The sequence below is a fragment of the Sorghum bicolor genome, chromosome 4 (genome assembly GCF_000003195.3).
Source record: "Sorghum bicolor cultivar BTx623 chromosome 4, Sorghum_bicolor_NCBIv3, whole genome shotgun sequence".
Lineage (NCBI taxonomy): Eukaryota > Viridiplantae > Streptophyta > Magnoliopsida > Poales > Poaceae > Sorghum > Sorghum bicolor.
The window spans coordinates 66799411-66826423 of NC_012873.2; the positions used below are offsets into that span (position 1 = coordinate 66799411).

The 27013-nt window shown below is 41.1% G+C and overlaps 4 protein-coding genes and 1 long non-coding RNA gene across 8 annotated transcripts; 3 read left to right on the forward strand and 2 right to left on the reverse strand.

Moving 5' to 3' along the window:
* LOC110434479 lies at nucleotides 916-3602 on the forward strand. Its single transcript, XR_002451987.1, has 3 exons — nucleotides 916-1115; nucleotides 2169-2415; nucleotides 2964-3602. It is a non-coding gene; the product is annotated as an uncharacterized LOC110434479 (long non-coding RNA).
* Nucleotides 4450-9407, forward strand: LOC8084665 (ribonucleoside-diphosphate reductase large subunit). The gene is made up of 17 exons (XM_002452955.2): nucleotides 4450-4972; nucleotides 5110-5171; nucleotides 5257-5344; nucleotides 5631-5894; nucleotides 5988-6228; nucleotides 6306-6382; nucleotides 6541-6711; nucleotides 6787-6879; nucleotides 7012-7161; nucleotides 7237-7323; nucleotides 7405-7569; nucleotides 7675-7794; nucleotides 8104-8306; nucleotides 8379-8528; nucleotides 8615-8762; nucleotides 8894-8977; nucleotides 9076-9407. Exons 1-17 carry the CDS (start codon nucleotides 4745-4747, stop codon nucleotides 9175-9177), a joined length of 2433 nt encoding a protein of 810 aa, XP_002453000.1. The 5' UTR covers nucleotides 4450-4744; the 3' UTR covers nucleotides 9178-9407.
* On the reverse strand, nucleotides 10822-14171 carry LOC8056407 (ATP-dependent Clp protease proteolytic subunit 6, chloroplastic). Its single transcript, XM_002454688.2, has 8 exons — nucleotides 13902-14171; nucleotides 13378-13447; nucleotides 13011-13215; nucleotides 12831-12896; nucleotides 11767-11907; nucleotides 11573-11626; nucleotides 11303-11395; nucleotides 10822-11209 (listed from the first exon to the last, which is right to left on the reverse strand). Exons 1-8 carry the CDS (start codon nucleotides 14053-14055, stop codon nucleotides 11162-11164), a joined length of 831 nt encoding a protein of 276 aa, XP_002454733.1. The 5' UTR covers nucleotides 14056-14171; the 3' UTR covers nucleotides 10822-11161.
* Nucleotides 15107-25270, reverse strand: LOC8084666 (AP-1 complex subunit gamma-2). Of its 3 annotated transcripts, none has more exons than XM_002454689.2 (20): nucleotides 25151-25270; nucleotides 24739-25041; nucleotides 24495-24636; nucleotides 24067-24240; nucleotides 23645-23824; nucleotides 23001-23155; nucleotides 22629-22719; nucleotides 20954-21117; nucleotides 20829-20883; nucleotides 20077-20199; nucleotides 19891-19986; nucleotides 19361-19488; nucleotides 18574-18678; nucleotides 18189-18475; nucleotides 17781-17888; nucleotides 17631-17690; nucleotides 17468-17542; nucleotides 17215-17390; nucleotides 16726-16830; nucleotides 15107-15526 (listed from the first exon to the last, which is right to left on the reverse strand). In XM_002454689.2, the coding sequence occupies exons 1-20, from the start codon at nucleotides 25228-25230 to the stop codon at nucleotides 15431-15433; spliced, it is 2703 nt and encodes a 900-aa protein (XP_002454734.1). In that variant the 5' UTR covers nucleotides 25231-25270; the 3' UTR covers nucleotides 15107-15430. The 3 variants fall into 3 exon arrangements, with proteins under 3 accessions (XP_002454734.1, XP_021315485.1, XP_021315486.1); XM_021459810.1 differs by having other exon boundaries at nucleotides 17631-17693; XM_021459811.1 differs by having other exon boundaries at nucleotides 17631-17693; nucleotides 24771-25041; nucleotides 25151-25253.
* Nucleotides 25417-26717, forward strand: LOC110435064. 2 transcript variants are annotated; one of them, XM_021460384.1, is made up of 4 exons: nucleotides 25417-25784; nucleotides 25912-25944; nucleotides 26066-26258; nucleotides 26344-26717. In XM_021460384.1, the coding sequence occupies exons 2-4, from the start codon at nucleotides 25913-25915 to the stop codon at nucleotides 26638-26640; spliced, it is 522 nt and encodes a 173-aa protein (XP_021316059.1). In that variant the 5' UTR covers nucleotides 25417-25784; nucleotide 25912; the 3' UTR covers nucleotides 26641-26717. The 2 variants fall into 2 exon arrangements, with proteins under 2 accessions (XP_021316059.1, XP_021316060.1); XM_021460385.1 differs by lacking the exon at nucleotides 26344-26717 and having other exon boundaries at nucleotides 26066-26197.

Below are 27013 nucleotides of genomic sequence, written 5' to 3' on the forward strand. Positions count from 1 at the left end.
ATGGTGTTTTTCAATGACCCACACCGTCTTGTTGTACTTTGAAAGTTTCGAACATGTAAACTTGTTCATGGTCCAATGACTAGCAGGTATCAAAATCAAATTACTTTCTTTTGATTCTCAAAATATAACAAGTAGTTTTGGTGTGGTGATGGTATTTATGTCCCCTAGACCTATCCTTTTGAGGGGTGTGAATCCTAGTGAGATTAGACGTATCCTAAGCCTTGTGCCCTTGTGAAACCTTTCCTTAGGGGTCATCTCTTTGTGAGATTATATGATTCAAGTTAAATCCTAGCGTTTGATTTAGAGAAATCGAGTCAAAGAGTGAAAGAGAGCATATTAAAGTCTCGAGCACTTGTGACAAGTCAAGAATCTCATTAAGCATTTGTTATTCTCGTAGGTCAAGACTGAATTAGGCATCATACGATGAGCTTCCAAACATGCAAAAGACCACCTATAAGTCTGCGAGGGCTTCGATCTTGCCTCCAAGAGAAAAAAAATCAAACTAGTGGATACATAATTTTTCATTGACTTTTTTACAAACTCGAATGCATCTTTATACGATTTAAAATCTTATCAAATATTTATCAGATTTTTATATTGACTATATAAATGTTGAAATTATCTTTAAAATCATTTTAAGTCAGGCCAGGAAGGTATAAGATTTTTGGTTTCAAAAGTTTTGAGCAAGAAACTTATATCACAAGGATAGACCGATATTTCAAAGCTATTTTGGGAGTAAAATGGATTTTTCCCCTATTTAGGGAGTTTTTTTGAGGGAATATTTAGGGAGTTTATTAAAATGAACTCTTTTATTATTCACGCTCATGGGCCATAGGCCATAGCCAGGGCAAGGCCCATCTGTCGCCATTCGCTCCTTTAAAGCCCAAGAGCTCAACGCCTTCGGCCTTTGGTATTGTCTCCGTGTTGCCTCTCCCTCGAGATCTCACCTCGCAAGTCCCTCGCCTTTCTCGTTTGCGGCGGCGGGCGGCGGCAGTTGTGGTGGTGCACGGTGCACCGGCTGTCGCGGCCCCGAGTGTGTGAGCGTAGGCGCCCACAGCGTATTCGGCTCCTGTAGTCCTGTTTCGGCTGCAACCCCTTCTCCCGAAATATGAATGGTACCACGTCGTCTTCAACCTTCTCCTTCCATAACTATCTTGTTGCATGCCCAAACGGCCAAACCCTAGCTCCCACCTGGAATCTAAATGGCTTCAGTGTTACTGTTTCAACGATTCATTGCCTAATAGCTTGTTGGGCATTTCGCCCAGTCGAGGATCTTGGTTTTGGTGATTTATGCTTTGCGGTTAGTGGCTTAATGTGTAGCATCTTCTCACTTGCGCGTTCAGAATCCGAGTGTTTTATTTGAAGCTCGGGCTTTATAATCTGGTTTTTGTTCATGCAAAGACATGGTACACAGAACGGCCGTGCCAGATCTACTTCTTTAAAGTTGGATGCTCCAGTGATGACCAAATTTACTTCCAATTTCGTTCCAATTCCTGAAAGCAGCCCCTGTGAGATGCTGCACACTATGTGGAGATGAAGAGACATCTGAGGAGCCGAGTTCCTTTTTTTTCAATAGATTAATGTCTGGGCTACTCTTGTTTGCCAGCTTCTTCTTTGCTGCACTGTTTCTGCTTAATTAAGGTTGAGTACTCCTGTGATGATTGAAATTGACCTCCTATATCGTTCCAATTCCTGAAAGCAGCGAGGTGCTGTTCATTGTGTGGAGATGAAGAGACATCTGAGGAGACTAGTTTGTCTTTCTTAATTGATATTTTTGGGGAAATATTTGTTTATCAGTTTCCATCAAACTTTTTTTCACTTCAAACTATTTATGCACGTGAAGTTTGTTTTATTTTGAAACAATGCACAAACAGGTCTGAAGCATTGCTGCCTGTTTGCACAGTAGGAATTTCACAGGAAACAACAATTGCCTTTTGGTTTTCATGTGGGTGCTGTTTAAACTTTGCTTTGCTATTTGGGTGCATCGTTCAAAAATTACAGTAATCAGGACTGCATGCATATTTCCCATTTGGATTATTCTTGTAGTTGTAGGACATCAGTAGAAACACCAGATGTTGAAAAGTTTGGTGGCATAGTACTATTTTCCATGTTTATATTTTGTAAGCTTCAATTCATCATTTGAGAAACCAGCAATTTCTGTATTGCAGATGAGGGCAGGAATATGATAAGCAAAGCAATTCATTGGAGGGCAGGTTGTGATGCAAGGTACAAAGATATACCTGAAGCCGGAAACCATAATGCCTGACCCTGCTTACTTGATCTCAATTATGGTCCACTAGAGTACTAGTCCTGGTTCAATGTACTGTGTTGCTATAAGTTCATGCTGTGCAATTGTTGCAAGGAGTGATGTGAATCACAGATACTTTCGGGAAGTTGGAAGAGCTTGATTTCAGGGTATGTTTAATTCCTTCTTAGTAGCAGAACCTTGATTCTGTCATAGTGTCATCTTCTTTATAATTATCAATAATAAATTATACTTAATTGTGGTGTAGAAATATTATTTCCCTTTTTCTGTTTATAACTGCATTATGTTTTGTTTCTCTGCTTACATGAGATTTAGGAAAGCTGCAACATGGAAACCAATGGACTACTGATTCTGACCTTAGCATCGTATAGGCTGTAAAAGATAGGCTTTGGGTAACCAATGGACTACTGAATCTGACCTTAGCATCGTATAGACTCTGAAAAAGATAGGCTTGGGTCCTCAAGTTCAGTGGCTAATCAATAATCAGTTGTCAAAAATACCTATTTGTCATCATTTGATTGCAATATCTATTGATGATCATTTCTTGCATTCTGTAATCTTGCATTACCTACCATACTTCTTGGATCCTATATGAGTACATTGCATGAACCTGTTACTGGCTTACTGCACATTCCTTCCGAAACTATATTTTGTTGTCCCAGATAGGAACTTATACAGTCTTAAACTCTTAATGCAGGGTGGAGCGCTGAGCTAGCATTAATCATGACCATCCAAGGGTTATACCTCAGCAACTCGTCAGCAAGCAGCCTCAGCCAATGCAAGGCAATCAGCAAGAGGCTCCAGCATTGAAATATACAGTTCTAACAGCACTGGATATACTGTATCATTCAATGGATGCCCTGATGATGGGACATGAGACCTGGACCATTTTAGGAACCAGCTAAAGTCTGGACAAGCTCCACCTACAAGTGACTCCTCATATAACTAGCCTGTGGCACCGCCATATTATCAGGATCGGCAAATCAGATGGCAGCAGTCAGAAGAAAAGGTTCATCAGCTCATCCCACATCAGCAGACAGCAGTCATGACTCATGATCCTCCTGTGCAGCCAATGGCTATAACCCAGTCTAAAGTCTTAAAACTAAACTACTGGCCTTCCCTCATCAGCTAAAATCATTCCCTATTTTTGATCTCAAAAGAAGTATCCCAATTTTTTTTCACTATAATAATTTTAAGATTGTATTGTATTCTGTATATCATGTATTTATGTTCTTGAGCTCTTCTGGATCAGTTAGGCCCTATGATCTCACCTCAGAATATTATATTTTGCTAAAGGTTCAGAGCTGAGTATATAATTCTATTCAATTATGCCGTATTCTTTTCGATCAATTAAAGATATACTGATGCTATATCATAAAAAAAATGAAATTCAAACACGCGGGAGAAATTTTCTTATAGGATCACGGATCGTACCAGGCTTGCTATGTAAGCTCTAAGGATTAGAGATTGGTAGGCGAGGTAGCGAGAGTGGCGAGTTGGCGCCATGATCGCGGCGCAAGGAGGAAGAAGGAGAAGGCGATTAGCTGACAACAAATAAGTTGTTTTCTGCTTAATTTTCCACAAACACCGATACCTTCTAATTTCTATTTGAGAACTAATATCCTATTCTTAGGAAATAACTATAAATAGAAAATCTTAGGTAATTAATCCCACGCCTGGGCTGCATGCCCCCTAAAAAATGGCACCTTGGGCCACTAATGGGCCTGCGTCTAGTGTAATGGGCACCGGTCATAACATTTTCCCTCAGCACACATAATTTTTTTTAGAACTTTATTCTTCGTGTGTTATATATACACGCGTCACTTATTTCATATATATATATATATATATATATATATATATATATATATATATATATATATATATATATATATATATTCTACATCCTAGGTGTAGAATACTATTATACACCAAACTATTGTACTGAACAAAATTTAGTATTGTTAAGTACTTGTGTTTCAGTATTTTAGGGTCCTAGGTGTAGTCATAAACGATACTAAACGTTGTTCAGTATTGCTCAATATTTTTTCTACTCAAATTTAACTTGCGGTGTAGAATATTAAGTGTATAATATATATATATATATATATATATATATATATATATATATATATATATATATATATATATATATACGCGTCATCACCCACCCACCAAGGCGCCAACCTTGCCCAATTTCGCTCGAAACGCGCGGGAGAAATTTCCCCTCTCCCGCGCTTCAGGGCGGTTCTACTTTCTCCCATACATCATTTCACGTCCTTGTCATCTAATCACGTCGCGATCACCGATTTCTCGAAGCATTTAAACCTCTCGCTGCCCCTTTCTCCGTTGCTCTCCCCAATCCTTAACGATCCCGACTCCCGAGGCCATCACCGCCGCGCTGTTGGGTCGGGCGCCCCCGCCCCACGGTGTGTTCGACGGAAAGCCCGAGAGGCCCGGCGCCGGCGGCAAAGCAAGATGTACGTGGTGAAGCGCGACGGCCGGCAGGAGTCGGTCCACTTCGACAAGATCACCGCGCGGCTCACGAGGCTTAGCTACGGCCTCAGCGCGGAGCACTGCGACCCCGTCCTTGTCGCCCAGAAGGTCTGCGCCGGCGTCTACAAGGGCATCACCACCGGCGAGATTGGTGAGCTCGCCGCCGAGACCGCCGCCGCCATGACCACCTCGCATCCCGACTACGCATCGGTGACTGCTCTGCTCCCCGACCCTCCCAGGCCTCCAAAATAATTGATCCGTCTGCGGGATGTTTCCGTCTGCTGCTCGAGCGACTCGACTGCACAGTTCTTGACTGCTTTTTTGCGTTTTTCTTTTATTGATTGAAGCTGGCGGCGAGGATCGCGGTCTCCAATCTGCACAAGAACACCATGACGTCCTTTTCAGCGACGTACGTGGTGTGTTGTTTTTGTCTGCTCCAGGGGGGAGTTTGATTACCCGTTTTGTGATCTGGTTCTCTTGTCCTGTGTATGCAGGGTAAAGGCTCTCTATACGCATTATGACGAGAGGTCTGGTTTGATGGCTCCCCTGATTGCTGATGATGTCTTCACGATCATTATGAAGGTGTGATGCACAGGCTAAGTGACTAAGTAACAGTGTATTTTAGGAGAACATGAGTTATGCTTTTTGGTGTTTATATAGCTTGTGTTACAAGAGTGTAGTATTTAACATCCAATATGGTTCTTTCACTTCTTTGGTAATTTCATGCTATAAACAGGTCATGAAAGAGACTAAATACAAACTGAAATTATTGGCAGCTATCATTTACATTGGCACATATGTGTACTTACTCTATTTCTTACTAATTCACATACAGAGCACTCAACTTTGAATTCTGCATCATTTTCAGAATACTGCTCGCTTGGAGTGTGAGATAAATTATGACCGAGATTTCGACTATGATTATTTTGGTTTTAAGACTCTTCAGAGGTCCTATCTGTTGAAAATTGGTGGAAAGGTCGCGGAAAGGCCGCAACATATGTTGATGAGAGTTTCTGTCGGCATACATAAGGATGATATTGAATCTGCTATCAAAACATACCACATGATGTCTCAACGCTGGTTTACTCATGCTTCCCCAACCCTGTTCAACGCTGGCACTCCAAGGCCGCAAGTACTGCTACTTTCTAAGAAAATAGTGTACATTGTGCATTATTAGTTGTTAAACTGTACCTTTAATCTCATCCTTTTATTTATTGTTATGCAGTTAAGTAGCTGCTTCCTTATCTGCATGAAAGATGATAGTATTGAAGGAATTTATGATACTCTCTCAGAATGTGCTGCCATAAGCAAATCTGCTGGAGGAATTGGTGTCTCAATTCACAATATTCGAGCTACTGGGAGTTATATTCGAGGAACAAATGGAACTTCTAATGGAATTGTTCCTATGCTACGTGTTTTCAATGATACTGCCCGTTATGTTGATCAAGGCGGAGGCAAGAGAAAAGGTAAGTAGCATCAATAAGTTAGACTGGACCCTATTTCCATGGTTGTCGAGGATTTCTGACAGGTGCCTTACATTTAGGTGCATTTGCTGTTTATTTGGAGCCTTGGCATCCTGATATCTTTGAGTTCCTTGATCTAAAAAAGAACCATGGAAAGGTAAAGCTTTCTTGAACAATAACACACATTCAAAAAATAATCAGCTGTGATTGAAAACTTTTTGGCACTTGATTATTATCTTCATACTGTACTGTATAGGGAATGTTCTTTGAATGCTTGGCATCCGTGAAAACTTTCTTGTTGTGTGCAATTTTTAGGAGGAGAATCGTGCAAGGGATCTTTTCTATGCTTTGTGGGTTCCTGATCTATTTATGGAAAGGGTACAACATAATGAACAGTGGTCACTATTTTGCCCCAGTGAAGCTCCTGGTCTGGCTGATTGCTGGGGTGATGAGTTTCAGAATCTGTACCAGAAATATGAAAGAGAAGTAAGCTGGATGCTGGACCTGGATATACAAGTTTTTCATCTCGATATATTTGATGACTCAGCTATGTGATTTCAGGGCAAGGCAAAGAAAGTGGTTGCAGCGCAGGCCCTCTGGTTCGATATTTTAAAGGCACAGATAGAAACTGGAACTCCCTATATGCTTTACAAGGTATTTATTTGATTATTTCGTAAGGATGCAACTGCTTTGCATGTTTTCCTCTAAATAGGCCATTCTTTTACAACATGTGCCTGTTCTTACTTAACACCCGAAGGTCTGGTTCTAAAATATGATGATGTGCAGGATGCTTGCAACAGAAAAAGTAACCAACAAAATCTTGGCACAATTAAGTCCTCCAACTTGTGTACTGAGATAATTGAGTATACAAGTCCTTCTGAAACTGCTGTGTGCAATCTTGCGTCAATTGCTTTACCACGTTTTGTGAGGGAAAAGGTACATGCCAACTTTTTTTTCCAATAAATTTGGTTAGTTGTAATCAGCGTACCTTACACTTTGCACATACTTCAGGGTGTTCCTATAGAATCTCATCCAGCTAAGCTTGTTGGTAGCAGCGGATCGAAAAATAGATACTTTGACTTTGATAAATTAGCTGAGGTTTGTCTATCTCATATTTCATAAGATGCATACTCTGCCTTACCAGTCTGAATAATACTTACATAATGTTGGCTATGACAGATTACTTCAATTGTTACATGTAATCTCAACAAAATCATTGATATTAGCTATTATCCCATTGAGAATGCAAGGAGGTCAAATATGAGGCATAGACCAATTGGGATAGGCGTTCAAGGCTTGGCAGATACTTTTATTCTACTTGGAATGCCATTTGATTCACCAGAGGTAAACTTTGCAAGCTGGAAAGTGTGGTTATGCAACGTTGTATTTTGCTGATAGACTTGATATGTAATAATGAAATTTATGTAATATAATGAAATTTTGTTCCAGGCCCAGCAGTTAAATAAAGATATTTTTGAAACTATTTATTATCACTCGTTGAAAGCTTCTGCTGAACTTGCTGCAAAAGAAGGCCCTTATGAAACATATGCTGGGAGCCCTGTCAGCAAGGTTCGTCCATGATATTGTTTATAAGAATGTCCAATGTTTATATTGAATATCATGTTTGATTGTGTTGAGCTATTTCCTTCTCACATAAAACAGTTGGTGGTAGAAATTTCCAAAATTTAAGAGTGCTCATTGGTCGGGAAATAATGATTATGATATCCATTTTTTATTGGTTTATCATTTTCTTATTAGGCTGTACATCATCCTTATGCTCCTTGAAACTGTTCTCATTTAGGGAAGAAACTATTAACCTGTGGTCTAGTTGATATTTTTAGGAATGCCTGTTCTCAGTAGACCTCTTTACTTCTGCAGGGCATTCTTCAACCTGATATGTGGAATGTAGTGCCATCTAGTAGGTGGAACTGGTCAGCAATAAGGGAAATGATTTCTCAGGTGGGATTGAGGAACTCTCTTCTTGTTGCTCCTATGCCAACTGCTTCCACTAGTCAAATTCTTGGCAACAATGAGTGCTTTGAACCATACACCTCAAATATATACAGTCGACGAGTTTTGAGGTTAGCATATTTGCTTATTTTAGTTTTGATGTTCTAACATGTGGTGTTCCCTAATTAATTTCCTTTTTTCAGCGGTGAATTTGTTGTAGTAAATAAGCATCTTCTCCATGATTTGAGTGAGATGGGTGTCTGGTCTCCTGTTCTAAAGAACAAGATTATCTATGAGGATGGTTCTGTCCAAAAAATTACCGAAGTTCCAGATGATCTAAAAGCAATTTACAAGTATGTGCATCTTAGCTATGAGTTCCACAAGATTCAAACTATCGGTCATGTTTGTTCCAGCTGTTCATTAATTAATCATTACACAGGACTGTTTGGGAGATCAAGCAGAAAACTATTGTTGACATGGCCATTGACCGTGGTTGCTATATCGATCAGAGCCAGAGCCTTAATATCCACATGGAACAACCAAACTCTGGGAAGCTAACTTCATTGCACTTCCATGGTTGGTCAAAGGTAACTCTTAATCCAACACTATTTGATCTTCGTCTTTTTTGTTCTGAGACAGGAGTGACTTTTTTAGTTTATTTGAGTTGGAGTGGCCAAGGAAAACACTGATAATTATTTCTTCTGTTGTTGGATACCAGGGCCTCAAAACAGGGATGTATTACTTAAGAACTCGAGCTGCTGCTGATGCAATCAAGTTTACAGTTGATACTACTCTTCTCAAGGTGATCACGTTTGGAGATTGTGCTCTAGTCTGATGGATTATATATTTTTGATTAATAGTCAACCTGCACGATCCTTATCATGAAAAATGCATTTGTAGGATAAGCAGCCGACTTCAGAAGAAGAGGATGCCCAGGTTAAAATGGCACAAGTGGCCTGTTCCTTGAACAACCGGGAGGAGTGCTTAGCATGTGGAAGTTAGATTCATCTGAATTGCAGATCGTGCTACTAGTTCCATATATATAGCATTAAATTACAACAAAGGTTCCCTGCCTGTGTATGAACTTCGATTTGTGAGAAGAACCAAGCAAAGCCTTGTTTGCAGAACTTTAGCGTGGAATTGTACTCATGCTTAGGCTATTGTAAATATATATGTTATATGTATCTATCTACTATATATATTCAAGTGTGGTGTACAAGTTCCGTTGACAATTAACGCATAAATTAAATTTAAATATGTAAGCCAAACAAATACCGGTAGTGGCTTCCTGAAAGCAGAGTTGCAACTAGATATATATGTCAAGCAGATTGCAGTTAGACAATGTCTGCTTGAAAACCAAACGGTAAAGATGATCTTCCAAGATAAAACCGGTTTGCCGTAGATAAATTACATCAAACTAGTTCAGACAAAACTAAAGTTATCTGGGCTGATGTAGGGATGCCATCCTTGAGCGCCCTGACGAACGTATCAACATGCTCGCTGCCTTCCGCGAGCCTCAGTCTCGATGCCGCCACACCATGCTTACGCTGGGCGGCCACGCATGCAGGACACTCGAGAGACCTGCTGACGCCCAAGGTGACGACGGCCTGCAGGTTCGGTGCCCTGCACCATGAGTCGCCTCGCAAAAGTTGTTCTCGTGCTGGTACTGATATAGGCCCAAGCGTTGGAGCGATGGGGCGCAGCCAATCGAGACCGGGTGATAATCTAGGAGGACGAGACCGCCGGCGTTGTACTCGATCGTGACGAGCTCCGGAGCCTGCACCAGCTCGACGCCGCCCATGATGCAGAACACTGACACACCAGAGTGCGGAGCCGCGACTCGATGGTCAGCATGGGGAGCCGAGGAAGAAGCTGCTCGATCGTCGTCGTCCATGGCCAGAACCAGAAGAAAGGCTTTCGGACACAGGCCGCCGCAGGACGACAGGGAGAGGTGCTGGAGAGCGTGGCAGCTGTGCACGAGGTTGTTCACCTTCGGCCGGGTCGTCGAACCACAGGGTTCTGCAGGGCGGGCGAGCTTCGTCAGCGACCGGAACGCACCGGGGCAGTCCTGCACGAAGTGCCTGAAGCGCTCGCCGTAGCCGAGCTTGGTCCGCGTCCAACTCCGACGGGATGCTCGCCAACGCCATCTCGCGGTGACGAGCTCGACGGTCTTATTGACCGCGCCGGGAGAAGGAAGAACCTCCATGGTAATAACAGTCCTAGTAGTCTACGATGCATGGCTATGAACCTAGAAGGTAGAAGTCAAACTGAAACAAGTCACAATCACAACTTGCATTAACTAATGAGACACGCCCAAATCGGACCAGACTGCAGAAGAAAAAAAAAAAAGAAGTACGTATAATGTTCCTCGTCCAGTTCCCCGTAAATTCCACGAAAGTGTGCAGGGGCCACCTGATTTTAACACTTGTAAAAAACATGTTTGTGAAACATATAGTTATTCACATAAAAATCATGGGGGTACAAGTTTGGTTATATATCAAACTTGAAACATAGTTACAAGTTTGCAGATGTGTCTACTGGCTTGGTTATATATCAAATTCAGTATGTTCAATCCAGACGATTTCTCAAACCACTACTCATTTCCTGGGGTTCAAGTTTGCAGATGTGTCTACTGGCTTGGTTATATATATATAAAAAAGACAATTTTCTCCCATCCGCAAAGATTATCTAGGCCTACAGTAAACAGGGTTCATAGCTTTAGCGAGAGTGCATGACAAGGCCATCCTATGTGCCAACATAATCTGGACAATGTTACAGCTACAAATGCATTGGAAGGAAAGTCGTAGTCCAAAGAGTGGCCGATCAACATATATTGCTCTATGTATGCACAACAGCGAATCTTGCTCTTTGGCATGCACCTCCGTAATTCCAGGGCCTTAAACAAGATGGACAGCCAACATCTAAGCTCAGCTCCAGTTCTGCAGCATTCAAGTCTGCTAATAAAATGTGAGTTTGTGTCCTTTCTCTAGTATCTTGTTTCCAGTAAGGCATCAACCAATCCGAAATCCATGGCCTGCAAATGGTGAAACATATGTAATAGCTCCAAAAGAGAAATTTGCTACTTTGCTCTTTTCTGCCCTTCTACATAGGCAAGACAAGTTAATACCTCTGAAGAAGACATGAACCGATCCCTCTCTGTCCACTGTTGCACCATGTCAAGTGGTTGCCCGGTGAAAGCAGCAAACATTTTATCAACTTTCTGCAAGCAGAATATCCATGAACTTTTAGTCAGACCTTACAAACCAAAATATACGGTCTAGTTAGTTTGTTTCTTAGCATCACTGGCAGTGTGCCAGTGTGAGAGAAATTGTAATGACAAAAAGAGAAATTGTAATGACAAAAATACATCAATCATTCACAATTGCTAAATGCTTACATCACGAGCATAGACGGTTTCTCCAACCTGTCGCCTCACCTCCTCCACATTACCCTGCATGTAATCCAATTGCTTGTATCAAAATAAAATGCAAGATGGGTGTGCAACAACTAGAGGAGGTGACAGATGGTAATTGTCAAACTAGAAATTTGTCTGGCTACTTCAATAAAATATAAGAAAGCCAACAGTCATACCTCTGATCCACCTTGAGGTTGATGAATCATTACTCTAGCATTTGGCATCGCATAGCGCATTCCCTTTTCGCCGCCTGCAAGGATGATTGCTGCTTGACTAGCAACAACACCAAAGCACACTGTCCCAACTTTGGGCTTTATCTGCTTGTTATAACAGAAATCATGTTTCATGCATCAGCATAGGACATCAGAATGGAAGGAAATGTCACTGCACATGCAGATCTCTGGTGTATGGTAAATATAAAAATGGCAAGAGGAAACTAATGGATCAAATCTTATATAAGTATATTGCTAGATTTAATAAAAAACATTATAAAGTAAATTTAAAACAAGGAAATCAAATATCCTTGGATGACACGTCAAAGCAAAATGCATATATCAGTACATATGGAATGAATACACAAAACTTCTTAACATAAACAATTATTTCTTTCAGTCTTAAGACAATAGCATGCCCAACATCATGGTGAACATAACCTGGTTATTTCTGGCAAGATTAATATATTTAGGCAACGGAGAGCAGGTTGTAACACTTGGGATGTGCTGTAAGAACAGTATTACTGTGGTCAAGGCACCAAGCATACTCTGCTGCCATGTTTGGAATATATTTTTTTGGGAATGTTTCCTCTTATTTTAGACTTAGCAAATCTCATTGTTTTACAGCATGCAAGGGAACACCTAGAAAGCTAAATGAAATAAATGAACATATAGCAATTTATCGAATGCCCCAGAAGGACAACTAATGCAAAACAATGCAAAAATGAAAGCAAGCAGCATAAGGTCCATGTGCCACTGCTAAAACAAGATGACATGGATATAAACCTTGCAAACGTATAATGCTGTGCCACCAATATACGATAAACAAATTAAGCTTTTAGAATAATAGTAAAACTACAAAGCAGTTACACATAAGGTAAGGAACATGCATGAAACAGAGGGGAAATGCATTGTCATGTTAATAGACTCTGGTGCCAAAATCGTAAATCTTGATGCTCTAAATGTATGACTTAAGAATGCAGTCCCAGTATTAGATCAGAAAAGACACCTGAACATAGATGCCTTACCCAGGACATGCAATCATAAATCGCTAAGATCGAATAGAGACTTCCACCAGGGCAATTAAGATAGATCTGACAAAAAAGAATATGAATTATACAAAAGATGGTAGAAGATCATAAAAGAACAACAAAGAAGGGTCTGCTAGAACTCCAGCAGCATAATAATGCATATACTAATATACTAACCAGAATATCAGCCTCTTCATCGACGGCAGCAAGTGTGACAAGCTGTGATATCACACGTTGTGCCACCTGGGAGTTAATATATTGACCAATAAAGATTACACGATTTCCCAGTAGTACAGTTGCGAGATCAAGAGCACCACCAGGAGTCATGATTGCCGGCATTAAAGGTGGATTTTCGTTCTCAGATGCAACTATTGTGTTTTGCCTATCCAAAATCATTGATCATGTTACAAAGAAATCCTGGCATAAGTAATATTATTAGGGTGAAAGAAAAAAGAACTTTTAATACACAGCGTCATGGCCTCAATAAAAAAAACAGAAAGGTTACTTAGCGGCCCAATGTGTAATGTTAGTTACAAATATGTACCTGAGAGAAGAACGGCAGTGTATCCTCTCAGCATGCTGTGAAGAAACACCATGTGATACAGATTTGAATCCTATGTGTATATGATTTGAGTGAGATAGGAATTAAACATAACGCAACAGAATAATAATGCAAAAGCATGCTAAGTGAACAGGAAAATAGCACGCCTAAAAGGAATAGACACAAAATCAGTTCAAGCGTGCCCAGTGCAATATTAGCATTATCTGTGTTTACTATCCTGCTAAAATGTCAAGCTTTGCGTCTTCAGGCAAGAGCGTATAACTACATGGTCGTGCCTAACACAATTAATGGTTACCAGGGTTCCAAAAAGCGGCACTAAGCGCACGATTCAGCGCGCTGAAGCGCTAAGCGGACGGGTAGCGCTCCGCTATGGGGCATAAGCGCTCCCAAAGCGGCGCCAGCGCCACCGTCTTTGGTGGAGCAGCGGCTGCTGGCTCGGCTCAGCCGCAGGGGCCGTGCGCCGTCGACGGTCCAGCGGAGGCGAGAGGGGAGAGGGAGGTGCGTACGCAGGGTCGCCGGCCGGTGTGCGGAGGACGGAGGCGAGGTCGTGAGGCTACTGGAGAGAGGCGGGAGGAGGAGCCGCTGATGCCGCCGCCGAGCCTGGGACTGCCCCGCCGTCGCTGAGAGCCCGAGCCTGAGCGCCGCCTCCGTCGCCGTCATGCCGAGCGCGAGTGGGGGACGGAGCAGAAGATGGAGCGCCGGCGCTGCGAGGAAGATAAGAAACGGCGAGGCTATCAGGCTGTGTGCCTTAGTGCGAGGGTAAAGACTATGTGGCGGTGCGTGGGTTTTTTAGACGGGCCACTAAATAAAAGCCCATACCATCTTTTTTCTCTTTTCTTTTTCATTACTTTTTTTCTTTCTTACATATTTTGACAAATTAGCACATAATCTATATTTATATAGGTATCTACAATAACATATTTACCTGCGATTTCGTAAATCCACATCAATGTCCATTATCCTCTATTGATCCCCTTGTATTTGTATTAAAATTCCTTGCTCCACTAGAAGCCATTTGATGTTAACCTAGGCTAACGTCCTTTCCACAACGAATGAGATAGCGCCTGATAATTCATTTTGGCCTATCTTAACACTTGTTTGGACTCATATTCACTTAATCCACGTGTCGAATTGGGGTAAAAATTAGTTAATTTTCTATCTCAATCTATCCCAATACACAGGGGATACATACCCTTAACGAATGCATCCAAACAATCCCGCTTGAGCTAGAGTGGCAGCTGAGCCATTTAGCACTTAGCAAGCTGAGAACGGAAACAATAATATGGCCCACATTCCCGTTCCACGTTTCGAGAACTTCTACATTAAAAAAGTGAAATGATACTTAAATTTTCATTCCCGAAACGGAGACAGGAACCTAGCTGCTGTTCCGCAGTGCTGGCCGAGCTCGACGAGCGCCGGCGCCTGACCTGGTCGACTTGCTCAATGTATGTAGCAGACTAGCAGCCGTGTCGCCCACCAGCCGTTTAAACTAGCATTCACCATGAGAAGGCAGTAATTAAAAGTTTGCGAATTGCAGTAAAAATCTGCGTGTTGGGCATCCCCTAACTTGCACCGCTGCAAATCAGAACCAGTGTACACTCTATTCGCTTGAGCTTATCAGCCCAATCTACCAACCATTTAGCACACAACAAATTAGCCAACAGTACTTTCTGTCATGGTTTATCAACCAAACGAACAAGATGGTACAAGATAGGCAGTACAAGAAAAACATAAGCTCTTTGTAATGATGAGGAGCTGAATAAACTTCTTCAGATCAGATTATCCTTTGGCGTGGTGTCGAATACATCACGATGAATCTGAAGATCACATCTCTGCTGGATACTATACAATATATGTAGGGGAAATGAATGGCCGGAAGAAACTATTTTCTCTATGTAACCCCCACAAATGGGGGGTGACAAGAATATTAAAAAAACGAGGAACGGGGTAAAATAAGGCTTCGCTCTGTGCCTGTCCCCGACACGTCAATTTCAGAGAACTATCACAACATGACATATAATATACACGAACGGCACTATAGTCCAGAAGGAAAATTGCTGACTTGGCCTTGTTCCAATCTGTCCTTGCCATTCACTTTGTACGACATCCGGATACGCATTGCAAGCGGTTTCTGCTCAGTAGGATAGAGGGAGAAGAAACATCAGATATAAGTACAGGAATATGGAATGAAAAGATAAACTCCAAAACAATGCTGGATAAAGTGGTTACAGGATTATCAAGGTTTATAAAAATATACGGTGTATAATCCAAAAGTCTCTGACTATGGCTGGTTCTTGTCCTGCGCAGGGCTCGTTTGATTTGTCAAATTCAAGAGTTCATCTAAATTTGACTGGTTACCATCCGTTATTACCGTTTATAGCAGATTGTCACTCAAAATAAAGTTTACCCATTTGAAGTGAAATAAATAATTCAACTTCAAAGGTTCTGTGGCCAGGATTTGTTTCCATGGTATCCACCAAGAAAATTTGTTACAGGAAGTGATTGAGGATTCAAAACCCTAGTTATAATTGTGGTAGGACAAATTAGAGACTCTAATGATGTGTGCAAAATGCTTAAATCTTTTATTAACAACATTGTTCTAGACTACGACAATATAGATATTCAAATCTAAGCAGATACACGCTAACAGGCACATTGATGGGAATGGTGTTGGATATGGAAGTACATGTAAATTAAAAAATGCCAGCAAGTAGCTTGTATGAGCATATGCCAATTTTACTATAATCTACATAGCAACATATGGCTATAGAGTAGACAAATACATATATAATCATTACAGGGCGAGACATACTCTCACAGTTACAGTTAATCTGCCTCTATCTTGATCACATGTGTTACGCATCATTTTGCAAAGTGCACACGGAAAAAAAAAAGGCTCATGTTGTTCCTTATGTAGTTATATTAAAAAAAATAAAAAAGGTAACATTTAGTCGAGTTACAATACATGGAAGTATGGAACAACAGTCAACAATTTATCTAAGAAATGATGAAAGACAGGAGCAGTGATACAAATACATGCTTGTTTTCCAACAACGAGGGCATTTCAGCAGTTACAATCCATTACATTAAGCGCTTTTTTTTCTCAAATGAATCCATTAAACTTGTTAAGCTTTATTTTTGAAAAGAATTGCAAAAGTATGTTATAAAAACCTTTTGGTCTAGACTTTTCCTTTAGTACTTCTACTACAGCTGTATAATGTCAATTGTCAACCATTGTAAAACACATCATATGGAAGAAGACTAAAATGAAGTCACTGAAAAGATATACAAAAGCTGAACTGGAAGTGAAGGATGCAGATCTTCATATACCTGTCCCTGTTGGTTATTGGTCACGTTGAGCCCTTGTGTGACCGAACCATTTCCATTTGCTGGAACAGTGTTGCCACTAGCCGGATCCAGTCTCAATTCGATGAACTGCAAGAATAAGAAACATTATCAGCCTATCAACTATAAAACTTATTAAAAACACAAAGAATGAAGCACGAAATGATGATCATGTTCAGCCTCTTTCCACTGCTCTAAGTCTAAGGTGAAGAAAGATAGTAAGGATCAAAGCACAGAGTAACTACAAAACTCAAGCTATATAAATTTATGGAAAAATGAAAGAATGTTCAACAGCTTCAGAGATGGGTAAGCTGAATAAAAGATTCACACTATAAACTATCATGGAGTATCATCGATTTTAAGTATTTCGCCGTGTAAAAACTATAGATGTAGAATAAAAACCGTGGAACATCAAGGTGTAGTGCCAGTGAAGAGCTCAAAAATATATTACAGCATACAGCAACAAGATGTTACCTTTGGAACAGCAGCCTGAAAAATAAAATCTGTAAAAGTACTAGATGTCAAATTTGTAAAAGTGGCATGAATTGTAGTCTCTCGTGGGTTTCCAGGCTTCCTTTTGAAATCGAACGTGATCTTCAAGGTTGCACTCTGGAAAGCTGTTATTGATGGATGGGTTGTATTCTCAAGTCCTGCTCGAATTAGGAGGTTTAGTGACCATGAAGACATTATAATTACTTTGTTTGCCAATATGAACAACCAAACTAACCAGAAACAGAAGTATTTGATGACAAACCATCGAGCAGATCCATGCCCTGAGGTACCACTGGTGTGGGTTTAGTCTCTGATGCAATAGTGATAGACAATTCATCAATGGTTATAATCAGAAAATAGGTGTCTACATTAAATAAAGTAACCAGATGCAAATGTACCTGGTGACAAACTACCGAGGAGGTCAATAGCTTCAGGTACAGCAGGAACAGGTTTAGACTCTGCTACATCAGTATAATAACAGAATTCAATAACAGTCATAACTCATAAATAGAAACACAGGAAATTGCTACAGCTAAAATTACTTTTACCTTGTCCAGGATGATGGAAGTCTGTTACGGGAGTGCCATTCTGTGATGGAGATGACCCAATGGACAGAAGATCCATAAGAATATCCGTGCTTGCGGTCGAAGTTACACCTGAACAAAACAAAAAGATTGGACATTGCTAAAGGATTTTTTCTGATAATAACATAAGTGCCCCAAAAGATAATAACTGAAGTACACAACAAAGACCAATAACAAGAAACAAGGTTACATACAAAATTTTGGATCTCATATTATAGCACTAGAAGTAAATTCAAGAATACAAGGGTAAATTACTAATTAGCAAATCGCTGAGGATGCAGTGGACTGAGAGAGAGAGCTCTCAGTGCAATAAGATAAGCAAGCTAACATGGGAGCTGCACATGATAACCGAAATACCAGGAAAAAGAATACCTGTCGTTGATGAACTCACTCCACCAATACCCAGAAGATCTTGCAAAAAATCATTAGGTGTTGTAGTAGAAGCAACGGTTGAAGCTGGGGCACCATCAGAACTCAAATCAAGCAAATCAGCTAAAGGAGCTGAGGTGGGTTTTGCTACACCATTCGGAAGCTTAAGGCTTCCAGGAGTGACTGTTGGGGCAAGTTTATCTGCTGAAATAGTTGCTTGTGTAGCAGTAGCCCGCTTCACCAGATAACTAGCTTCATCCAATACAGGCATGCGTTCAAGCAAGGATGATCTGCACTTGAACCAGATTCTCTACAATTAATATCTGACATAACTAATACAATGATAAGCAAATCTTCTACGGTAACATATAGAAGTTTGGTGGGCCACCTGATAGACTGATGTCTTTGTATAATGGAAGTGAATTCAATTGATCTTTGCTGTAGTTCAAGCACAACATTCTCTTTATTCTGGGCAACTATTTGTTTTACCCTCCTGTTTATATAGACAGTAAAGTCATAGTGAAAACAAAGCAGTATTATACTATAATAACCACCTAGCTAGAGTAAACACTGTTTACAGACATAGTAAGCTTTGAAGTATTTGGGGTTACAAAAGATCACCATAACAGGAATAATCGACACAGATATGATGCTGTTAGAGGGAAATAGCTATCAATCGACCTGAACATATAACCAAGTTGTATGACTAAATCTACTATCTGCTTTGAACTAGTCATACAATCCAGTCATATGTATAGCAGGGTTCTAGTAAGAGGTAGATATTAGTCTAAAATACCGGAGGGCACATATATTATGTCGTTAACACTAAGAACAATGTGATCATCTTGTAAAGAAGATTCATTAAAGGTGCTATTAAAACCATGAGCAAATCATACATGCTGGTGAGCAAATCATACTCTTGCCTACTTGGATATGTCATTGAATACTAGGTCAGTTAGGGCGGAAGAGGGTGTCCTGACCAGTTCTGTAGATCCAAGCTTGGATCTCCAGCAATGTACTCAAATTTATCAAGAACATCACGAATAAAAGAGAAACCAAAGTGAATCGAACAAATACAAGTTCAAAGTTAAGAGAACTGCAGCTTTGAGTCAGTATCTCATGAAGTAATAATTTAGTACAACAACCGTATGAGGTCAGGTTGAAAGATATCTTACTCTGACATCGAAGGAAATCGTGAGGAGAGCTTCAGAAGAGCAACCAGACACATAGCTCCAGTTGTCACATCTGCTGAGTAGCGGTTAAGAGCGACCTCTACGATACCCACAGCATCAGATTCTGTTACCTGAACAATTTGATGCATTTTCTCATGATGTACCACAAATTAGATGAGTAGTACTGTATGGTAGGTTGGGAAAGGTTCCTGGACAATTTGATACATTTCTCATCATGTACCACAAATTAGACGAGTAGTAGTGCACGGTAGGTTGGGAAAGGTTCCTTAATAATTCAGTTCATTTTTCCTAAGCTAAATATTTAGATCGTAACATATATATATATATATATATATATATATAATGTGCAGCGGATTTCTGGAATAATTACTGAGCTCTTGTTTGGGTGGGGCCAGGATGTCTGTCAGCCTAGCTCCTTCAAGTATAGAGCAGACAACAATAGAACTTAAATACGTGAATTCAGACTTCAAAGGATCAATGAAGAACATATCCTTCAAGAATTGTCCACTAACCTTAACTGGCTCCTCCCCGTCCAGCATGCCAACATTGTTCACCAGCATTTCACCATATTCACCAATGCACCAAACAGCTACTCTTACTAAACTTCCCTAATTAGTATAATATTGACAACGTTACAGACATCAGGTAGGATGATATGGAACGGAATTCAATATGAAGAGTATAAACTTTCCCCTAACCTGTTTACCAAATGATTGTAAGGCCTTATACAATGACCTCACTGAATATCCTTGAAGCTCTGCTGTATTACTTAGTACAACAATAAGGGCATAACATATATCATCCTTCACATGATTTCCAGCCTGTTCAACAATAAGAGTGGAACATGAATTGAGTTTGATATCTCAAGCTATTTCAAGCAATGGATCACAACATAACTATGAACAGTGTCTCAATTCCCAATTACCAGCGACACCTAACGTGTGTGCAAAGATAGCAAAATTTTGTGTATCTCAACAGAGTTATGACAGGTTTTTTGTGATAGTGGAAGTGCCTGGCATCCTTTGGAGGTTGCTGTGTGCATGTTGTAAGTATGAGGCACAAAAGGGCAAGGAGAAATGCAGGAAACCCAAGTCTACAGCTAAAATCAAGGCAGTGGCCAGTATTATAGTCTCTTCCACTATGGACAGGATAGCTGTGAACAGACATTGAGAAACTTCCTTCCCTACAGTTTTAAAATTCTTATCAATAATTGCCAATGCAGGTAATAACCTCACTTGACATTTCCAGTACGTACTACAAACTACTTAGGGTGCTCCGTATTTACAAGCATGCGGGTTGAACAGTTGCCCAGAAGATGAAATAACTGAGTCTTCCAACAGTGTTGCAGCATAGATGAAAGGTTAGAAGTAAAATTGCAAGAAACCCAAAAAATGGTGTTCTGGAGTGCAGACTTTTTGGATAAGTATCTTCCCAGTACTTAAGTACTTACCAGAGATAAAACCTTGAACATCTGGTCAAGGTACCATAACTTCTCTTGAGAAAACCTATTGGCGATGCAACAATGTTAAACACTCCAGAAGTCAATAAGAACCAACAAAATAAATAGATACTAACTTTTCAACTATAGAGCATATCTTTACTGTGAGATCTCCTATAAAGTCTGGATCCGCTATGTTTAAGTAATCAATGAGCTCTTTAGTCAAAGGCTTTACGTTTGTATCATTGACTAACAAATAAACAAGCTCAAGAGCCCTTTTGCGAATGGAGGCATCGGCATCCTGAAAGGTACACAGCAATTAGAAATGATAAAAGCCAGGAAGAAAAAGAAATAGAGTGCTTGAAACAGTAAATGTCAGGTTTGATGTAGCTAGATAAACAGCAGACTTGATTATATACAGTTAGAAACTAATAAATCATATATTGTGAACTGTTGACTTAAATATTACTTTGCAATAGCAGTAACATATATACGAGAAAATGGCTATTATAGAACTCCAAACAACAGGTTTCTCTATAATAGGACTTCTAACATTGCTTTCTTCCAAATAGGACTCCAAACGTTTTTTTATATGCCCTAATAACATTTTGGGCTTTTTTAATCAAATTTGGTAATTCAGAATACATGTATTTTCAGTTAATGACTGTATTGCCCTTCAGAGATCTACGTTTCAGTTTCAAAAAAAAAAAGATCGACATTTTCCCTTTCCTGTACATCAACGTTTCAACTACGACTCTTTGGTCGCCCGGACCCGTTCAACTCCGCCGCCGCCCCATCATGGCGCCGCCTCTCCCCGGCGATCCGCCGTCGCACGTCGAGCCCCCAACGGCGGCGGGCGATCTGCCTGGACATCGGGCTGCAGGCAGCGCGGAGCACCAGGAGCGCGAGGTACCTGGCCGACATCCAATATTTACTACTGACAGGAAGCCATGACCATGGCCAGCTAGCACGGCTGCCACGACCATGCGCGGCATGGCAGCAAGGCATCGGTTTATGAAAAAAAAGAAGCTTGGGCCAGGAAGCTTATGATGTTTTTTTTATCGTAACATAGACGACCATTACAGTCTAATGACTAAAGGATAAAAAGGTCACTTTAGGAACAAATACATGTCTTTAGATAAGAGAAAAGATTAAAAAGATACAAAATATCATTACAGCTTATTATCAACGTTTGGAGTCCTATTCTGAAGAAACCAACGTTAAGAATCCTATTTTGGAGAAGCCACACGATTAAAGTCCTATAATAGCCATTTTCTCCATATATACTGACTAATCTTCCTCGAATAACATGAATCCAGGTTTTGAATGTACTCCTTCCGTTCCAAATTGTAAATCATTTTGGCTTTTCTAGTTACATAGCTTCTGTTATGCATCTAGATATACATTGTCTAGATACATAGTTAAAACTAAGAATTTAGAAAAGCGAAAACGACTTACAATTTGGAATGGAGGGAGTAAAAGAAGCACTCTAAACCAAGTGCAAGATTGAAGAAACTACAGAGAGCTCCAAACACAATATTGGACTAGATAAGACAGCCCCTTTGCAACACGCATCCATTCAAGAACTTTTCAAAGTTGGAAACAAAAGGTGGGTCTACAATCTAACTGGGTTTGCAAAAATGTGAATGCCTAAATCTTGAGAGTATTATGCTACATGTTGAAGATTAGAAAGTGTGGGCATGTGGTATAATATTAGGGTTCTTGTAATAATCTAAAAAATACAGAAATCGGCATAGTGTAAGATATAGTAAGACAAGCACTAAACATGGATAGTATTGGATGCATTCTTACCTTTACACACTCTAATATTGTTGTTCTGTGCCTCTGAACTGCTAGTGCATCAACTGCAATGGCCCTCATAAGCATGTTAAGAGCAACATATCTGAAAGAGGACAGGCACAGTAAATACCCCGCCTATAAATGTTTCATTGATCAAAAGAACATAACCAACAGCAACCATTTGTTCCATGTATTATTGCTTGAAAAATAGTACCAGCTGAATCAATTTCATAGGCTATAATAACTGCAACTGCAAGTTTAATATAGGCACATACTACAACTAGCAGGTCCATCAAACATGGTAGAAGAAACTAATCACGAACAGTGTTTATAAAAAGAAGGAAAACAATAAGCAAGCGAGAGCAACAAGAAGAACATATCGACCTTATATTGTTGTCACGGTTAGACAAGAATCTACCCAAAATATTGATTGCCAGAACACGCAAACCACTAGTAGCTTCAATACCCATTATAGTCTGAACACACTCGTACAGAATGGCATTTCCAGCATTCTTGTTGGACTCAGTTTTTGTTGCAACCTGGATAAGTAATTGCAAGTTTAGTTAGCACAACATGGCATATATCACACATCTGTCATGGGCTAAATAATGCAAAACTAGTCCATGGTAATATATAGCAGATCTGTAATGTTGTAATCCTATAGCCCTATACCATGATTGGCATGTAAGACCAAAAGGCATGAAAGTATTGAAACCAAGAAAAAAAATATGACAAAAAGATATAGGCCCTTGCTGAAATATGGGTGCTTTGTACCATAAACAATAAATGCAGCTGTAATCAGAGGCGGAACCAGATGAAAAACTAGGGGGGGGGGGGGGGGGGGCAAGATGAAGGTAAGGCTTGGTTCAAGAACTTCTTTCCTTTCAAATACCTATTACTACAACGGCGAAGCAGGGCTGTTTAAAAAAATTCAGACCATTGGGGGTGCCTTGGCCCCTGCTAGCGGCCCCTGGCTACGCCTCTGGCTGTAATGAATGTGGAACCAAAGATAACAATTAATCAATCACCTGAGCAAGAATATCATTCATATATTCACTGCAATCTGCATCTCCTTGACCCAGGATCCGCAAAAGTTTAAGGACTCGAATATGCAAGAATGGATCAACAATGCCAGAAACATCATACTCAGGAGCATATGAACTATTGGACACATCTCTCAGTATGCGCACCAAACCTTCAATGCAGTTCTGCAATGAGAAGAAATTGTGTCTCAGCCACTCAGGAATAGTACCATTTTCAGCAAATAAAATGTTAAAAATTATAAAACTGTGCATCTCCTATATGAAGAGAGAGAGAGAGAGAGTGATACATCAATTATTAAATAGGATCACCATTTAATCGTCATGAGAAAATGTTAAACAAATAAATGACCTGGTTCCAGAGTTTTCTTTTTTTCTGTATGCTTCCATGTAGAAATAGATGCCCTTACCTTTCTCAGGTACTCTAGAGCATCTCTGCTTGCTTTGCATAGTTCTGTGCAGAGCTGAATTGCTGATATAAGAACCCCATGGTGTTTTTCCTTCAACAATGATGCAGCCAGTCCCATGAAGTTCTCTGCCAAATCTGGCACTTTCCTGACAATCCTTATAGAGCACAAAGCAGCCTAATAAACAAGTAGAAGTATACCATGAATTAAATTGCATCCAAAAATATGCGTACAGCAGTTTATACATAGACCAATTGATGAAACCATTCACAACAAGCCTGAATTTGGTAATTCTATGCAGTTTCTGAATCAAACTAGGTTCCAAGACTATTCAAATTCCTTGAAATGACACATCAATAATTCAGCTATCAGTTGTTTGTTTTCGCCATGCTCCGCTGGGCTCGATTGAATTACAATATACAGGAAAATACCTTTTTCTTTGTATTGACATCCCTAGTGCGCATCAAGCTCTCCACTTCAGGTGAAAGATCCCGTGCCATTTCAGCAGAGCAGATGTTCCCAAGAGCACACAGTGCAAGACCCACGATGAACTGGTTCGTGTGGTTGAGATCTCTGCCACCAGATTAAGCACTAACATTACTCAAAACTCAGCACAGCATTTGAGCAGACAAACACTCGCGGAGTGATACTGCAGAGACAGCATGGGCGGCCTACTGTTTGAGGGAGTTGGTGACGAGCATGAGCACCTCCTGACGCTCGTCGAGGAGCAGCATGAGGCCGAGGTAGCCCACCCGCTTCTCCGGGTACCCCGTGGCCGCGATGAGCTTGAGGCACTCCATCTGGGCGAAATGGGTGGGGTAGCCGAGCATGTGGATGAACATGAGCTTGGCCATGTTTCTGTGCCGGAGCACCGGCTCATTCTCGCTGATGGCCGTGCGTATCGCCGCGCATTCCCGCCGCACCACCGCGCGCTCCTCCGCCGCCGTCTTGCACGTGCGTATCGCGCGTATCATCTCCCTGCGGGAAGCTCACGAAGCACAGTTACAGCATTGGTACGCGCGAGCGGCGAGCATGACGGATCCGGCGCAGAAGTTTGGGGAATTTGGGAAGTGGGGCGGAGTCTCACCGGAGGCTCGTCCCGGAGGAGAAGGGGCTCAGGGCGATGTCCGAGGCGAAGTCCTCGACGATCTTCTCGACCGTGTCCATGTTGAGATCTCCGCCGGGGGGGGGGGGGGGGGGGGGGGGGGGGGGGGCACGCCGCCGCGAGGGGAGAGCTCGCGGGATCTGAACGCCGTGGTGGTTGGGGGCGGGAAGCAGCGGAAGGCGAGGTGGGGCGAACAGGGCCGCGGATCTGAGCTCTGCAACCCAATTTTTTACAATTTGGCCCTTTTTTTGAAAAAAGTTCACAATTGGACCCCTGGAAAACTTAAATGCAGAAATGGACCCAGGGGTCGGCGCCATGCATCATGGCGCCGAGGTTTCACGTCTCGGCGCCATGGATCACGGCGCCGAGGCCCCTGGCTGCCTTCTGACTTGGATCCGACGTGGCAGGGAGCTCGGCGCCACAGATCACGGCGCCGAGCTCGGCGCCACAGATCACGGCGCCGAGCTCCCTGGTACTAATCATCCGACGCCTTCGCTACCAGTTCATATTTTCATCTCCCCTCTCGGCTCTCTCTCTCCAAAAACCGAGCACGAATTTGGATTCAATATTTGGACCATCAAAAGTTTGATTTGTTCCATAGATCTTGAAGAGCCAGGTATACTCTTTCACATATTAGTTTTTGACTCATTGATTTGACCTATATTACACGTATGTTGTAGACTTAGATAAACCATTTATAGTTTTTTGAATGGATGATTAATATTTTTCTTATGCAATCGTAGAATGCCACGTCGTGGAAAAAGTAGCAAACCAAGGTAACCTTTCGACATGTTTCGTTAAATTTCATTCCTCATTATTTATCATTTGGTAAATTGTAGTTTTCGGTTCAATCGTTATTTGCTATGATTTCTTAGAATTGAATTATTTGAACTGTAGCTATGGCCGGACGACCGGTAGTCCGTACATCCACAAGCCGCTTCCTAGCGGTGTTCCAGTACCTATGTGCTTTTGTGGTGATCCTTGCAAGGTAGAAATTTCGGAAGACGAGGAAACCTATCGGCAGAGGTATTGGATGTGTTCGAATTTTGCCTGGGAGCCTACGCCAAAACAACGCCGCAGTAACTTTATTGTAAGTTATTTTTTCTATTGTGCACTTATTAATTTGTGTCCTATGAAGCATGATTTAATGTTTTGAACAAATATATTTGTTGCAGACCCCTCCACCATTGTGTGATTTTGAGCAGTGGATCGACACTGAGATTAAGGAGTCCGACAAGCGGCTTCTACAAGGCCTAAAGGAGTGGGATGCGGAGCGTGCTGAGATATTAGAGAAGAGACGTAGAGAGGAGGCTCAAAAGAGGGAGCACAAGGAAGAGGAGGAAAGAAGACGTGTTGCTGCGGCTCGGGAGGAGAGGGAAAAGAAGCTTGAGCGTGTGCGCCGAGCGAAGGCAGCGATGGATGAGAATCCAGATGCCGAGAGGAAGGGAAAGTGGCCTCGTTGCACTCAGTAGTTACATTACCTTCTTGTTCTTTGTTTGGTTCATGGACAATATTGTTTTTGTGTTGGACTTTTCAATTTATTGTCATGTAATGCACTATAGCAATTTTAATTTAGTTTCATTATTAGTAGACAATATTTTTATTTGAGTATTGCATGGGCAATGAAATGAGGATAATTAGTTGAAATGGAAGTTAACGAACTAGTATATTGCATAACTACTAGCACACATCACATTGAATGGCATGTCAAAACATGCACCAAACAAGGGTGCAGAGGTCCGAGACTAAACCTAACATGCCTTAGGTAATTCAAGCAATTAACAAGCACAGGGAATGGCATGTGAGAACATATACCACACAAAGGTACATAGTTCTTTCGACTAA